Source organism: Podarcis cretensis (genome assembly GCF_951804945.1).
Source record: "Podarcis cretensis genome assembly, chromosome: 6".
NCBI classification, from domain to species: Eukaryota; Metazoa; Chordata; class Lepidosauria; order Squamata; family Lacertidae; genus Podarcis; species Podarcis cretensis.
Genome location: NC_137175.1, coordinates 74,394,309 through 74,410,990, shown reverse-complemented (window position 1 = coordinate 74,410,990; position 16,682 = coordinate 74,394,309). Strand labels below are relative to the sequence as shown.

At 40.0% G+C, this 16,682-nt stretch overlaps 1 protein-coding gene across 9 annotated transcripts in view; it reads left to right on the top strand.

Annotated features, from left to right (window-relative positions):
• The window catches only part of ZNF644 (zinc finger protein 644), an 86,545-nt gene that overhangs the window by 59,029 nt on the left and 10,834 nt on the right, over nt 1–16,682 (top strand). For 6 of the 9 annotated variants that reach the window (XM_079981099.1, XM_079981103.1, XM_079981105.1 and 3 more), the window contains 2 exons: nt 4,800–4,902; nt 6,075–7,747. In XM_079981099.1, the coding sequence (XP_079837225.1) occupies nt 4,800–4,902; nt 6,075–6,267 (296 nt within the window). In that variant the 3' untranslated portion in view covers nt 6,268–7,747. Of the gene's footprint in view, nt 1–4,799; nt 4,903–6,074; nt 7,748–7,822; nt 9,443–9,476; nt 9,644–10,550; nt 10,692–14,126; nt 16,172–16,682 lie in introns of those variants that run through there. The other 3 variants (XR_013840017.1, XR_013840016.1, XR_013840018.1) reach the window with 3 other exon arrangements.

Below are 16,682 nucleotides of genomic sequence, written 5' to 3'. Positions count from 1 at the left end.
GATTGAGCATCAGACAAGGGGAAGCTTGAACATACATTATTGCTTTTAGGGAGTGGGTGGAGCTGTGGTCTAAAGTCGGAAGGTCAAATCCGCGTGATGGGGTGAGCTCCCATTGCTCTGTCCCAGTTCCTGCCAACTTAGCAGTTTAAAAGCACACCATTGCAAGTAGATAAATAGGTACTGCTGTGGTGGGAAGGTAAATGGCATTTCTGTGTGCTCTGCCTTCCGCCATAGTGTCCCGTTGCACCATAAGCGGTTTAGTCATGCTGGCCACATGACTCAGGAAGCTGTCTGTGGACAAACATTGGCTCCCTTGGCCTGAAAAGCGAGATGAGTGCCACCCCATTGTCACCTTTGACTGGTCTTAACCGTCCAGGGGTCCTTTACCTTTACCTTTTATTGCTTCTCGAAGAAAGATAATAGAATTACACATTAATATGTTTAGTAGATAGATAGATTTTAATGGTTATTTATCAGTAACCTCAACTTGGGCGTGACTTCGAAAACTGTAGAAACATATTTTTCTACTAGACCCCCACCCCACTTTATTGAAGCATGTAGAAGCTTCTACCTGCTTCCACTCAGGTATATCAGGCCCTTCCTGGTTGGCTCCTGCTAGCTAGGCTGATGCCACCATGGGAAATGTTATTCCAAAAGAACGCACAGAAGCAGGAAAAGTCACCAAAGTACTGGTGTCAGTTGGGAACTTCATATTTTTGCATTTGAGAGAGGGCAGTTGAACAGGAAATTTGTCTACCAAGTGATGGGCAATATGATCTTTGAATATGAAAACCTCTTCTTAAAAAAGGAGACTTCCCTGACATTTGTCTTCCCTTCAGATGATGATAAATGTTCACTTGAAAAGAAACAAATCAATAGGGTGTTGCTACAACCAAGTGTTAATTCCTGCAGGTTTTGCAACATCCCACATGGGCTTGACCTGCAATTTGAATGCATAGACAAATGTCATGTGCAGGATCTTGCTGTGGAGTCATTTATTTGTATGTGTCTGTCAGTAAATTGCCACATCCTATGTTGGTCACAGATCATTTGTTGGAAAACTTTCTTTCCACAGTTTCCAATAAGCATTACCTTAAGTTTGATATTTGCCCGTGAAACATTAGCTGTTTATGTATCTGACTGCAGATGGAGAATAAATTTACAGATAACTTCTTGAGGTTGCAGAACTGTTGTGAAGGACACACATGTTAAAGTACAGTAAAAATACAGCATTTAAACTTTCTGTGGCATACTTCTTGGTTATTTCTGTAGGGAAGATCATTCCTGTTAACAAATAGTTTAATGTTAATCCGAGTTCAAGTATTATTAGCTAACACACGGAATGCTATGTAAGAAGCTTACAGATTTTATGTTGCTCAGTATTGTACTATCCGTTTATTTTTGTTAATTGGCTTCCATAAAACTTTGTTTTGAATCAAGCAGCTTTTATCATTCTTGTAAGAATTTATATGGCTCGCTGTCAGTGGTGATCTGGTAACATGCTATATTCTTTTACCATTGGAATTAGCTTTATTTTCTACAAGTTTGGTAGAAAGTGTTTAAATGGTGATTCCTTGGCCAAGCTATCATCAGCCTGGCATATTCAGGAATGGCAAGGAGACTTCTCTTGTTTCTCTGAGATCTTTCCCCTGTTGTACTTCACTGTGTTTCTTGGAGATTCTTCTCCCTTAGTCCAACATTTACCTTCTATTGCAACTTTGGTGCCTTCCAGGCTCCTTTCTTTTATTTAACTCTGCTTCCTTAGATAATGCTCTAAAAATGAGAGTTGGAAGGTACATCCGCTTCAATTCCCTGCCAATGCAGGAAACGCTCTATAGCAGGGGAAAGGAACCTCTTGGCCCAGCAGGGCAGAACCTCATTTAGCCCCATCCCCATTGAGTAATTTTGGCTGGCGGTGCTTTGTCCAGATCTTAGGCAAGTCAATTGAAAAATAATGTTTTCTTTTCGGGGGGAAATGCCTTCTAAAAAAAAAGCTCAACAATTTTGGAGTGTTTGGTTTGTGACCAAGACAACACGCCTGTCAAAGTCACTTCCCAAGCAAGCTGGTTATTGGGAACTTGGGAACTTCAGTGCATGGGGCTTGCATTGGATAATTTTACTAATCAGATAACTCATATTGGTCCTTGGGTAAAGACCAATGGAAGGGGGCACTATTGGCTGGCCAGCAAAATATACAAGGCCAGAGGCAGAGAAGGATAAAGACCAGAAGGCAGAGATGGCGTAAAGATTAGTGGAGTTGATGTGTGCCAAGTGGTCATGAGATGAAGACTCATAGCTTAAGGTAATCCTAGAAGAGGAAGGACCAGAAGAAAGCAGCTGGAGGTAGACACTTCTGGAAGATATGTGCTTAAGGAAGCAGATCGGCTCCAGCAAACAGGCAGCGTGGAATCCCTAAGATTGTGGTTCTGACTCAAGTGAGAACTTTTTCCTCAGAAAAGCATATTTGCTGTGACTGAACGTTTATCAGGCCAGTGAGAAGCAAAGTGAGGGTTGGAACTGAGAGAAGATGTCATTGTAGATGCTAGTCCTGCTTTGTGACTGCTGGCTGGTATAGGGAGGATAGGGAATTAAGTCCTGAATTTAAATAGAAGGTTAAATAGGGAAAAGAGATTCCATATTCCATTCCACATTCCATGGCAATTATGCCAAGTTTAAATAAGGCATAACATTTGAAGTTGTAACGTTTTATCTTTAATAATATATTAACCTGCAGTTGTTAAATTAATCTAATTTCTGCATATATTAATGCCTGTAATATATTATTTTGTTCTTGTTTAAGCTCTTAGTTGATCAGATCTTATGCCCACGCTTTGTTATCCAGACTGTTATAAAAAGGTGAAATCCAGGGAGTGGTTATTGTGGTTGTAATGGGTGTTTATCAGCAGGGCTAAGTTAAAGATGCATATATTTTTCCCCACACTATTCATGGTTGCATTTCTTCTACAGCCTATGTAAGCTTTTCAGTCATTTGGTACGGTTAGTGTGCTGTGACATCTAGAGTTTTTGCCTCCAGGAGGACATTCTAAATCAAAGTCCCAGGACTATTTTAGCTTTCAGTAATCTGTGCAAGAGAAGAGCTAGCTTTAGAGCAAATAGCTGGTGTAATCTCAGACCCCTAGAGCATTTGCTGATGGCAGGTCTAATAATTTGAGAATTGGGAAGAGAGGTAGATTTTATCCCCCCCCCCCGAAAACTGTTTATCTTGGGAAATCAAATCTAAGAAAATGTGAGGAACTAAGCAATAGTGAGCTTTTCGCTATTCTTGGTCCTGCTGCCCATATAGTGGTCTTTAATAATTCTTTAGCCTGGTTTTGCAATTTATATATCCAAGACACACATGCAGAGATAGGTGTTATTTGGAACTGTGCCTTCTTCCTTTTTTGCCAATGCTTGTCCTTTAAATAGTAGCCAGAAAATGCTGTTATGGATGGTATGGCATCTCCAATACCAATACAATTATCATAGTTTCATTCCGAAGATAGAATTTCCTTGGTGATGCTCAGTGGTTTTTGAGTGCAGCAACGCAATACATTTTCCATTTCTGTGTTTTATTATTATTATTATTATTATCTAGGTGATAGGAGGAAACACCTCATCCTATAGTTTGTGGATTTTTGTTTGAAAATGTTATGTTATTTGATTTGAGGTATGGACAAAAGCTTGCTGTTAAGGTCTTTAAAGTTTACCTTGACTCACTGGATTCCAGCATATATTCTGACTGTTAGGTTGTAGTAGTTGTCAGATGGAAACTGCAGGCTGTCCTGCCTTTTATCTTCTTCATGCCATAAGTAGCTTAGATGAGGAATTTGGAGGTTATATTATATTGAGAGCATTTTACTGTACACAGTTTCTGACATTATCCTTCTCTGTAGAAGAGGGTTACATTAATCACAAACTTAAGTAGGTATTTGCAAGTAAAATTCTTGCTTTGTTTCCAGCTCTTTTGTACTGCTGGTACATGTGCTTGGATGAAGCTGCATGCATTCATTTTCCAAAATATCCTAAGTGTTTCATGTTCAATTACATTAGGAACTAAACAGTGCATTCTTGTCAGACTAGGCTTTTCCTTTTGAATTCCCTACATTGCTTTATTTCCTTTTGTACCTCAAAAGAATTCACATCACCCTGACACAAATCAGTAATAATTCTGTAGCACATCTGATTCCAGTACACCTTATTAAAGGGACAATCAGCAACGGTTGGAGATCCTGATACTCTTCAGCCTTAAGAACTTAAAACCAAAACAAAACCATTATCATAAGACTCCTTTAGCATACAGAACAGAAAACGTTTCAGTGTAATATATACAAAAGTTCTAGTTATGAAGTTTGTGAAAACATACTTTATATTTAATCATTGGTCCTTTTGAGTTATGGTTGTTGGCTGCATGATGAAAACAATTGATATTGACATTTCAAATGATATTGAAGGCCTCTATATTGATAAAATTTACAAGCAAAGCATGATGCTTGGGTTACCAGTTAGGTAGAATGACTTAGTAGCCTGAAATGTGGTTTGGTCATCAAATACACATGTTTTAAAATTAAACTTAAACTGTAGGTGTCAAGCATGTAAGCTCATTTGTGCATGAAAATGGTGTGCACACTTCAGCTTTATGATGAATTGGAAAGTGCATATTTTCAAGTTACAAAATTTATTATGGTATAGAAAATAAGTGAGTATAGAAGTATCCTTTAACATATTTCGGGGGGAGGGAATTATCCAGTAAAGTGCTCAAAACTTATATCTATCTACATGATTTTATTTTCTCTTCGTAGCCATAGATTGTAAGCAAAAAAAATCAAGATCAAGATCTGGGAGCAAGAAAAAAATTCTGCCATTACCTCATGGTGCTGATGAAGTTTACATACTCCGGTGCAGGTATATGTGGGACTGCATTGGGTCATTTGGAGTAGCTATAGCTTGTTTCCGATTTGTAGAAATGCATCTTGTATTTGAGTGTCATGTATGTACAAAAATTATAGTTACCTAGTGACCTGTGGACCCAATGATGCTCACCATGCATGAGTGTAGCCGATAGCTGCCCCCCAAATCAAGTAAATAAATGAAAATACTTAACTAACTGACCAGTTGTGTTGCTGATAATTCGAGAAGTCCTTTGGGGGAAATGGGAAGTCATTTGGGGGGAAACTGAGAAAGCCTTATTTTCCTTGACCCCCCCCCCCTCCCAGGCCCTCATTACTTCCCTACATCCCAGCAAATAAGTCACTGCTAATGAAAGTGAATATTAGCAAGGCTTCCCCACACTCTAGGATTTTAAGGAAGGGTAACTTAATTTGGGGATGGGTAGAGTTGTACCTTGTTTTGCAACTGGGATCTGTTCCGGAGCCCCGGATGCTAGACGAAAAGGACGCACGACAAAGCGCGTGCGTGGAGAGGTTTGTGCTTCTGCGCATGCGTGAAGTGCGATTTAGCGCTTCTGCGCATGTGCGAGCAGCAAACCCAAAAGTAACCCATTCCAGTACTTCTGGGTTTGCCATGGGCAGTCGACGAAATGGACGCTCGACGAGGCTGACTCAAAACAAGGTACCACTGTACTACCTAATTAGAACTTTACTTAGGTAATAACTAGCACCTTGAACTGGACCAAGAACCTCACGTTAGCTGTTAGATTATTTTCCTTCCCCCTATTATGAGTTGGGACTCACAAAACACTTTGCAGCAGTAGCATATAGCAGAAGATCATTCCTGCCCTCATGCTTATTGTCTAAAAAAACACAACACAAATTGAAGAAAGATGGGGAGGGAAGAAGAAAACCAGACACCAGTTTTTAATTTACAGTTCTAATTTTAGAATTAGAGGTATAATTTGTGATATAAAGTTGTATGCTTCTGTTTTTTGTATCTAGAGTTACTTATATCTGTGATAAACGATAGCTGAATTAACACCCAGGAATTTTTTTAAATTTATCAGTGATATGCATACTCAGGCTTAGTTTTTCTGTTGTTATTTTGTGAATCTACTGCACCTAACATAAAGTTCAGTTGCAATGCTAATGTGCTTTATTTGGATGATTTTAAAAACTGTGCAGGTTTTGTGGTCTGGTGTTTCGGGGGCCCTTGTCTGTTCAAGAAGACTGGATAAAACACCTTCAGCGCCACATTGTCAATGCAAATCTTCCTCGAACTGGGGCTGGCATGGTGGAAGTAACGTCACTGCTTAAAAAACCTGCCTCAATTACTGAAACTTCATTTTCTTTCCTGATGGCGGAAGCAGCTTCATAGAACGTTGGAAACACTTCATATTGCATTGAATGAACATTTTAAATATCTTTGTTAGTTTTTTTAAGGTTAAAATAAATTATCTGTTTATAAAATCTGAAGCCGGAAAATGGGGAGAAGAGTGACAGTTAACATCCAAACAATTGAGTACTTAAAACAGTTACCGTAAGTAGTCTTTATATTTTATATAGGGTGGAAGATGTGTTTTTAAAGTTTACTATGTTTTTTGTCAATTACTGTGTTCACTATTGATACAAGCCCATTACACGTAAGCAGCCGTTTTTAAAATGTTGCACATGGGTACTTAAGATAGGTTTTATGAAATGAAAACATTCTTTACAGTGTTACCAGAATCAATGCTCTGTTTATTAAACAAAAACCCTTGCTTAGTAAAATATTATATTTTGTTTGTATGTATGTAGTGTTTTGTACAATACCAAGAAATGCTAATGCAATTAACTCAGTTTAGGGCATTAAATATCATGTACTTCATTGTTCAAGAGACTGTTCCATTCAAATAGGGCAATTAGTACTACTCTTATCTAGCTGTGTAAGTGTTTTTTTTAATCACTCGAGACTCTTTTGTACTAAAAGTAGAGGGAAACTTGTTAAACAAATTTCTAAAAATGTACATAGTACTGGAAACTATTTGTGGTAAGGAAATAATATTCTTTACTTGCATTTCTCACTGACAATAAAATGGTGCATCCATGCTACCTCCAACTTTGTCAGCAGTAATGGTATTTCCCCTTTCCATTTGTTGCATCAAGCACTCACAGTTTTCTTTATTTTTAATCACAATTTTCTTAAGTCTTTCTTTTTATGCCTAGCTTAAGTATGAGTTGCTTACAGGACATTTTTGACATTTTTTGCCACCTCTTTTATTTAATACTGTAGAAATGTACTAAGAAGCATTGCTCACTACATGACTTAGCCTAGACTTTTCATTTTACAATTGTTTAAAGAAATCATAACACCCTTGGACAAAAAAAATAAGTTTCTACATATGAAGAGAATGTTTACAATTTGAATTTTAAAACTTGTTTTGGATGTAATTATATGTATGAAAACTGTAACACTATGCTCATGCTAAGGACCTATTTACAGAATTATTGAAATAAATGTGCTGTGAGGATGGAAAAAATATGGTGCAGGTGTCTTGGTCAAAATAAGTATTGGCTGTTCACAAAAATGAAATGTCACGTTTCAACAAATAAGCAAATTCCTCTTTTGAAAACTGGTTCTGTAATGCAAGTAATGTTTCATTTTATTCATGTAGGGTGACTAATACTGTAGTTAAGCCAAGGAAAAGCATTGATATTGTTTTGCGTGTAAATAAAGTTATAAAAGCAGTTGAGATGTGAGGAGTATTTTGGTGGAGAATATACATACCTCACAGCCAGTGAAATTGCTTTCCTCATGGTATATCTCCTTACCAAGAATATATCTCTCTAAATAAAAAGGTTAAAAGAAAACATTAAAATGTCTGTAATGTGAACTATTATTTTACATTATGTGTGGCATACAAAGTTGATTTTTCTCTTTCGATCTTTTGAAGGATCTCAAGCAAAGTACCTGTGATGAAAATGTAATATTAGTTCCCAGGTAAAATGCATCTGTCTTAAATGTATAGAAACTTCTATAATTTGGCAATGGTTTCAAGAGCAGGCAAGGAAAACCAGTGGAAAATATAGTGCAGGCAAATCTTTTGTGTGTATGTATAGAGACGGAAGAGATTCATATCAGCATCTCCTTTACTGTACATGGTTGGTATTACTTAACAAAAAAAAGTCTTATGCTTAAGCAAATGGAAACCACAACTGCACCCAGGGAGGGAAATGGTTTTTGCCTCCTCAAAACTGAGTTTCCTAATGCAGCCAATCCCAGTTGATCATCAAATCTGTACTACAAAGCCTGGTCAATCAGCTGACGGTTGGTTGTGCAGGGCTCTCTTCAAGCAGTGACAATCGGCTGGTCGTCAGCTGATAGCCAGGGCTTCAATACTGCAGAGGGCTTTGCAGATATGTTGATCAACTGATGGGCGGTTCCACCAAAACGCCTTTGGGCTCAGCCATGACTCTAACTATAAGGCAAGTGAGTGTGGCTTGGCCAAAATGGCCTCATAGACCCAATGAGGAGGCCTGGTGGATTTAATTAAATCCATGGGCTGGGAGGTCCCTCACCCCTGTTCTCGATGGCAATGCTTCATCAAAACTGTATAACATTTGGTGTTTCTTTTAGAAATGGCAGAAGTAAAGTTAAAGTGTTCTACCTGCTTATTTGATAGCCTAAAAATCCATATTTCATACTCAATCCTGCAGTGATTCTTGCACTTGAAAGCTTGAGGAATGTCAGACTAAGGTTCATTCTCTACTTTTCAACCATCTGTGGCCCAAAGAAAGAACTGCAGGGAGACTTGCTTTTTGCAGGTCTGAGCAATTAGGAAGCCTGCTCTCGCTGACTGCTGACCACCTTTGCTGTGCTCTCCTCAACCATCTCTGTCACATACAAAAAAATATTCCTCCTATTTATCTGAGAGACTATGACTTGCCGAGTTGTCAAACCAGGATTCTTAACCCAAGACTTCCTAGCCAAAGCCCAACATACTACACAACTGTACACTTTTATCTTGAGCTTTTAATCTAAAGGTGGGTGGTGCCGTATAAAGTTATTGTGCATTGCTGCTGGCCTCTACTTTGTACCTATCATTTTCTTTCTAAGTAGATGGGAAATGTGTGACCCTCCAGATGTTGCTGGACCACAACTCCCATCATCCCTTGCCATAGACCATGCTGGTTGAGACTGATGGGCGTTGGGGTCTAACAACAGCTGGAGACCCATAGGTCCCTCTTTTCAGCCTTTCTGCTTCTTAACTGCAGCTTTGCCACTCTCAATTTACCCATGGTTATTCCCCAACCTCAGTCCTATTCCTATGGACTCACAGCAGACTCAACCTTCATTTGTTCATTGGAATAATTTTTTTTCTAGAACAGTGACTTAATAGATAATGAGATCTGCCCCCAGCCCAATCCTTTGGGGGGGTGCATTTCATGCGCTACACAACAAGGAGTGTCCATATTTGAATTTTTATATAACTACAGTTGTTCTCTACTTATGAAATGGCTACTTGATATATTATTCAAATATTTGAATAAACATACCCAGTGAGTTGAGATGATATGCTGGTAGAGTGATGGATTTATTTCTTTAAGATGCTACATCCTATGGACAAGTCTTCAACAATCATTGCCTTTCTGATCAGTGTCAAACCTAGAGTAATTGTTCCTATTGTAAAATCTCTCGTGCTGTGGATTTAAAAAGAAGCAAAGACCCAGAGTTTTACAGAACAGCACAACATAAAGCATGCATCATAGAGCAGGTATGCATCACTTTAGATACACTATTTGCAGGACCTGAATTATTGATTCCTCAACACTCCAAAGCTTTAAGATGTACAAAAGGGCCAACAAATGTTCAGTTATATCTTTCGCATTTGCAAAATGCTGTGCTGAAGAAAATTGGAATAAAAGTGGAAACATTATATGCTTCTCTTTCTGTACTGGAATCATATTGCCATTCTGATTGTTTTTCGGATATTTAAGATAGCTGCATTTATTAGTATTCCTGCTGTATATCTTAAAACGGGTACAGACACAAATCATGTGTCTATAAGTCTGTGAAACGCAACCCAGTGCAACTTGTTTATACCTTAAGTTTGTACCGCAGTACCAAATGCTTCAATCTGATTTTCTCTCATTTCATTCTGACTGCGAGTGTAAAAAGAATGACTGACAAAGTAGAGTGTGAGTTAACAAGATTAAACTGTATTTTACCTGAGTAAGGATCTGCATGTCAACATAGTATATATACCACTCACTCGAAATGCCTTTCATCTGCCTCTTTCACAAAGAAGCCAATTATATCATGTAAAAATAATGTATAAAATAGCATATCTGCTTTCTAGGATGTAGAAACTGCTGGGAACACAGCTCAAAACTGTATAAGAAACGAGAATGGCATCAGAAAATAAGGTTCTGTGTGCATTTCTATTACCTGGGAGCCTCTTCAATTTGTCATCATTCTTTGCTGAATAGAGTTCACATCTTCTTGTTAATGTTCTTGAATGTGAATGCTGAAAGTTGCTGGAAGATGTTGGCTACCAATAGAGTTGACTAAAGTGTAAAATTGTAGCAACAACTCTTAAAAGCAGATAAGCAGAATTTCTTGTTTACGTATTTATTTTTGAGTAAGCCTGTGAGTGGGAATTCTCTCTCTTCTGCGTGTAGCTTCAAATATGTTGGTTGACATGATTTAAGAGAAGAAGAACCAGGGCAATAAAGGATTGGAGCGTCTGTCTTGCCCTGGACAAAGCATCAGACTTGAGTGTTTCTCCTTAAGTGCACAGCTGGTTAGGTTCCATAATGAAGGTAAGATGCTTTTCTTCTTCTTTTTTACAACTCCTGTACAAACTTGCAGGGAGTTCTGGTTAATAATGAATGCAGTAGATGTCACAAAACTTTCCATACAAAATTAAAAGGCAGTTTCTGATTTTAACTGGAACCGTGCCAGATAAGCTCAAACTACCACCACTAGAAGCAAACAAATTAAGCAACCTGCAGGCTAACATGATTTCTTCACAGTATGGAGCAGATGGCAAATGATTTAATTAGGGGTGAAAAAAGTGCTGGCTTTACATTTCAGTTTGCTTTAAGGTCTCGTTCTATGGAGCAGACTATGGATGGTGTGATGTCAAACTAATGCGTTTTTAGACCTTGGTATTGAGTAAAAAGAAAATGGGAAGACATGTCTCTAAAAAATCAAAAATCTGCCCAAAGGAGCAATTATGTAGTTTAGTCTAGACTACTTGCCACCTTAGTAAGTTTTATTAGTAAGTTAGTTGACACCATGGTTTATAAGCCATCTGGATTCACAAGGATCTGCTACTTCCACAGTTCTGTAAGAGTTCTTGGAGCAAAATTTTCAAAGCTATTACACGTAAAATATAATCTAGCTTTTCTTTTAGTAAAAAGAGCAAACCGGGGGTTATCTTGCCAAGTTACATATACTGAAGCACTTTGATTTGGGTGGATTGCATAAGCTGCTTTCATCATTCTACAAAGCGTATCTGAAAATCCCCTAATCCTAGACCTTCAGCCGTCGTGGCTGGGGCTGATCTAAGTTGGCGTCAAACTGCATCCAGAGGGCCATAGGTCCTCCGCCATGTTCTAAAACTGTTGCTGACTTGTATTGCGGTCCCCTCTAACAGTGCTGACTATCTGTTGCAGGGTGCTGAATGCAGTGTTGCTATGGTACCACTCAGCGTAAAAAACACACACCATCCCTACAAATCCAGTGTTGCTACTTTATTCAGTGCAATCCAGAGAACCATGAAGATTCTCTTAGGCAGCTGGGTTTTTGTCTTAACAGCACTGGAGAGTCACAATGTACAATATATATGAGTCAGCAAGGGTCTGTGTGTCCGCTGGATGTAGACTGTTTTACATTGCACAGCTCCATTTGTGCATGAGAGCGTAGGTCATATATTTCATTAGCAGCTTGCTATAATGCTCTATCAATAGTAAAAAGGTACCCCTGCCCGTACGGGCCAGTCGTGTCCAACTCTAGGGTTATGCGCCCATCTCACTTAAGAGGCCGGGGGCCAGCGCTGTCCAGAGACACTTCCGGGTCACGTGGCCAGCGTGACGAAGCTGCTCTGGCGAGCCAGCACCAGCACAGCACACGGAAACGCCGTTTACCTTCCCGCTATAAAGCGGTATCTATCTACTTGCACTTAAGAGTGCTTTCGAACTGCTAGGTGGGCAGGAGCTGGGACCGAACGGCTGGAGCTCACCCCGCCGTGGGGATTCGAACCGCTGACCATACGATCAGCAAGTCCTAGGCACTGAGGTTTTACCCACAGCGCCACCTGCGTCCCTTCTATATCAATAGACCGAGTACTAAAATAAAATAGGTTGATAAAGGATTATCCATAGGTAAAAAATGGATCCTTTAAAAAATAATTCATTACATCTGGTAATATAAAGTATGATAGTTTGATCCTGTTCAAGTGTGATTCCTAGTTATTGAGCAGAAAGATATGGTAAGTTACATATAGTCCCAAAGAAAATCAGATAGCTCTGTGTCTTATGCTTTGAGGGGGTCACCAGACTTATGGGTGATGATTAGCCATAGAGTAGCAAAATCTTTAATACAAACTTTGCCCCATTGTACTTTGTAATCGATTTGAAATTTTTTAGAAACTGCCATAATGTTCTCTATACTACATTGCCAGGTGCAATTTTGTTTTGTTTTTGCCTCTTTCTGATTCTGAGTTATGATTAAATTTGCACCCACTGTAACAGAATTAACCATCAGTTTTGGATGGAGATCATTGGCATGATCAGGGAATGCAGATAGCAAACATAAAATGGGATCATGGGAAATATTTGTAATACTGTACCCATCTGTTGCAATATTTGCATCCATAGAGAGCAAATCGAACATGATGATCCATGTGTTGTTGATGAAATGCCAAACTAGGTAGTTTCTGATGCAGTTTATCGTGTGTGTGTGTGTGTGAGAGAGAGAGAGAGAGAGAGAGAGAGGAGATACCTGATGAAAGAGTTGCTGAAAGGCTGCAACCACACAACCTTGCCTGTTATGCTCGAGTTCAAGCCCCTGAGAGTTCGTTGTTGCCGGGGGTGAATGAGAAGTCGTACCTGTAGATTTATCCATCTGTTTCAAACAGAAAAGAGCCACAGTGCAATTATAGAGCACATGCATTGAATGCAGGAGGTCACAGGTTCAAACCCTGACGTATCTGGGTTGCTATAGGACTCGTTTATCAAACTACAAAGAGATGCTGCTCAGTGTAGACCACAAGTGGGGAACCTGTGGCCCTCCGGATGTTGATAGACTCCAGCTCCCATCAGAACCTGCCAGCAAAGCCAATGGCCAGGGATGATGGGGCGTTTCAGTGATTGGCTCATCCCACTCAGTATTGCCTACTGTAACAGATTTTTCAGTAAATAGATAGTCGGGTTCTTCCAAGAACAAAAAAGAAGGTAGCTGGTAAAAGCACACCACTGCCCTGAAACTAGCAGTGAGCATGTAGTCAGACAAAAATCACAAGGGGGAGGCAGCATATAAATTTTAAAGGGCTTTAATGTGATTTAAATACCATGATGAAGTTGCATTCAGCAGCAGTCTGGCCACCAAGTACAGCGTAAAATTATTCTCCACGGAGACGCAGTCCTACAAACTACTTTACCATCAGCCATCTGGCCCAGATTTAATAAGCGCAGTTCAGTGAGTGATATGTAACCCAGGGGGGTGTACTAAATTTGCCTAAACATAAGCATATAATCAGCTCATAATAAAAACCTGGACGCATCTCCAATTTTATAATGCGTTGGGAGTGTTCTTCAAAATCCAAAAAACCATTGCTTGCTTGTCAGTAAAAACCACTGTTTTCTCATTCTTCTGTTGAAGTAAGACACCTTCCGACAGAGAAAGGGAACCTCTGGGTTCTCCTATGGGGTTTCCTTGCTGTTGGCTAGAGGAAATTTCTGGCCTTGCAAGCAAAAGGAATATAAAACTCAAGTCTCTGGCCTTGCATGGGTTTCAGTTCTGGAAGTTGATAGATGGGGAACATCTTTCAGCCTGTGGGTCAGAGATGCACAAGGTTACCCTTTTGAGGGCCAAATGGGAGGGTCAGAGGCAAAGTGGGTGGGTTAAAATTTTAAATCCTCACCTTTGATGCAAATAATGGACATGCTTGTTTTGTGTTGTTTTATTTTTGCCTGTCCTCCAGTCCTCTTTTTTTCCTAGTGTAGTGTTTGCACCCTCTTTACCTTTGTGAGCCTTGCCAAGTGTGGCTGTGTGGATGTTGACGTCACTCTTGCTGCCTTTCTGTTGTCATCTGTCACAAAGATGGTTCTTGGCCTGCGTCAGCTTCGGAAACGATGCTTCACAGCAGTAGGTTGTCCCAAAGAGAGATGCTATTCTTAGTGCATGTCTCCCTAGCGCAGGAAATTCCTCCTGAGAGATGCACAGTATGCAGAATTCCAGCATAGTCATGCTGTTGCATTTGGCCTGCATTTCCGTGTTGCTTGCAGCCCTAACAGCTTGAATTGAAATCCTTGAAGGGCATCATTTGCTGAATTTTTTCTCAAAACTGATCTAGTTGTTCCCGCACTTTGGAGTCTTTGAAACACCCACGAAACTTCTCCAGAGAATTCACACACTCGGTAAGAATAGCACTGTCTGCTGTTGATTCTAGTTTCTGCTTAGCCAGAGGATGCAAGTATGTTATGCACCCCACCCCCCAGCCTGACTCCAACACACTCAGGAGCAGCTGGCTTTTCCCTTTGCACTTTTAGAGTGAGGTCTGAAAGATGGCCAGTGATACCAACAACGTAAGCAAGGTTACAGGGCCAATTGTGATCGCTAAGTTGAGGTGCAGACCAGGTCTTTTCCGTGGTCTCTAGCTACCTACTTGGGAATTGGCAGGCAGATAGGACCAGCGAGGCAGCAGAAGTTGAAAAATGTCTGCCACTGATAGTATGATCTAATTGATGGAGACTCATTGATTTGCTGCCCTTCATCAGTAATGGTTCCAGGGAGACTTACAATAGCTGCACAAAAGGTGGATTACAGCTTCCATCATCCCTGACCACTGACCATGTTAACTCAGGCTTTGGGGAGTTCAGAGTCCCAACAAGATCTTGAAGGTCACAGGTTCCCCATTTCTGGTCTAGAACCTTAAGAGAGGCCAGTCTCAGAATTGGAGCCATTGTTATGAACCTTCTGAGCAAAAGGAACATATTTGAAACTACTTTGGAGTTTTGTTTCTTTGCCCTGGAAGTGGGTTTAACACTTTCTGTAACATGAAAACTGCATTTTGGGAATTGGGAGAGCACAGTTTTCAAGACATGAGGATACCACCTCAAGTGGATCATATTCCAGTAAGCAATGCCAAACACAACAAATATTTCCTATCCTAATTTTATCACAATCGCCAACAATACATGCTTTGTTTTAACACTGCTTTGGATTTTCCCTCTTAAAATTAATAATTAGAAATCTGATGTGTTGCTACAAAGTTAACACAACATTCAAAATAAACTGCAGCTCTTGTTAGGCATCTGTTGACATTTTAAAAATAAATTAGGATAAATAAGAAGAGGTGATGGAGGAATTAAAGTTCCCTTTGTTTCAGTTCCATGGAAATGAAATCTGATAGCTTGATAACAGACTTGGGCTGAATAAGCCGCTGTGTATTAAGTTACTCAAGGACTGGGAGCAACAGCTGACCAACTGCAGTTCATTTACTGTTTGCTGTGAGGAGCCTTACTGGAAATTTATGGAGCAGATGGTCAAACAATATTCATGGCCTTATGTGCCCGAGTTGTTTTAAAACCCAGATAGGAGCCTAAGGGAGGTATTCAACGTCATGCTAATTTAAAGTCGCTTAGTGGTGTTCTAGTTGCAGCTAGTAGAATGTCTTGCGCAAGAGGAGGTGCAGAAAACAGCCATGGTTCTTGTCACTGGTTGTGCAACAGGTTGCTGCTGTGGTCCTGAAGCTTCCACCAGTGTTATTGTCATGCAGCATTTTGTATTGCACAACCTTTTATTTTTGTGCTTACACTAGTGCAACAGGCTTTGCCCTGGAGGCTGGAGAAGGTTGACTCTCAGCCTGAGTCTCCTTGACATCTTTTGATATCTCTCGGGTAGTGATGAAGTATACATTAAACCTAAGCCACGGTGTTCCTGGATTAATGTATATTTCAATTTGATCACATTAAAACACTTTTCTAGTGTTTAAAGTTATCCATTTGACTAAACTAAATAAAGAAACTGGAGGAACTGTTTGCTCCCGATATGCCAACAATCAAATAAAATTTTGTAATAAATGATAAAAATACAAATAACGAGCTGTTTTCTTTCCTTCTCTGCCTTCTCCGCCTGCTGCTGGGAGCTCTGCTTAAGAAGGCTGAAGCCAGCTGGTTCTCGTCAGCGCCTTCTCCTCAGTCTTTGAAGCTGCAGGAGAAGTCTCTCCCCCTTAAGGCTGCTGTTCAGCAGGTGAAGCTGATTTCTGTCCCAAGGTGCCCCTCCACCTGCCAGATGGGTGCCGGCTTTCGGGGAACACAAGAGTGGAAGTGTTGGATCAACTGGGGGAAGGGGAGGCATATGTGAGGCACCTTCCCAAGAGAGTTTAATGAAGTCCATGAAATTGGCTGTAAACCCCAAATCTCATGTTCTTTGGCGATCACTCATGGCCAAGTAAGATTGTCTTCCATGAACACGGTCTTAACAGTGAGTCCATAAGTGACTGTGGAGGCCAATTCTGGATCCACACGTCCTTCCACAGTGGGGACATAGGTTTCCGTGCAGGAGTCGATCATGGTGAGGGTTTG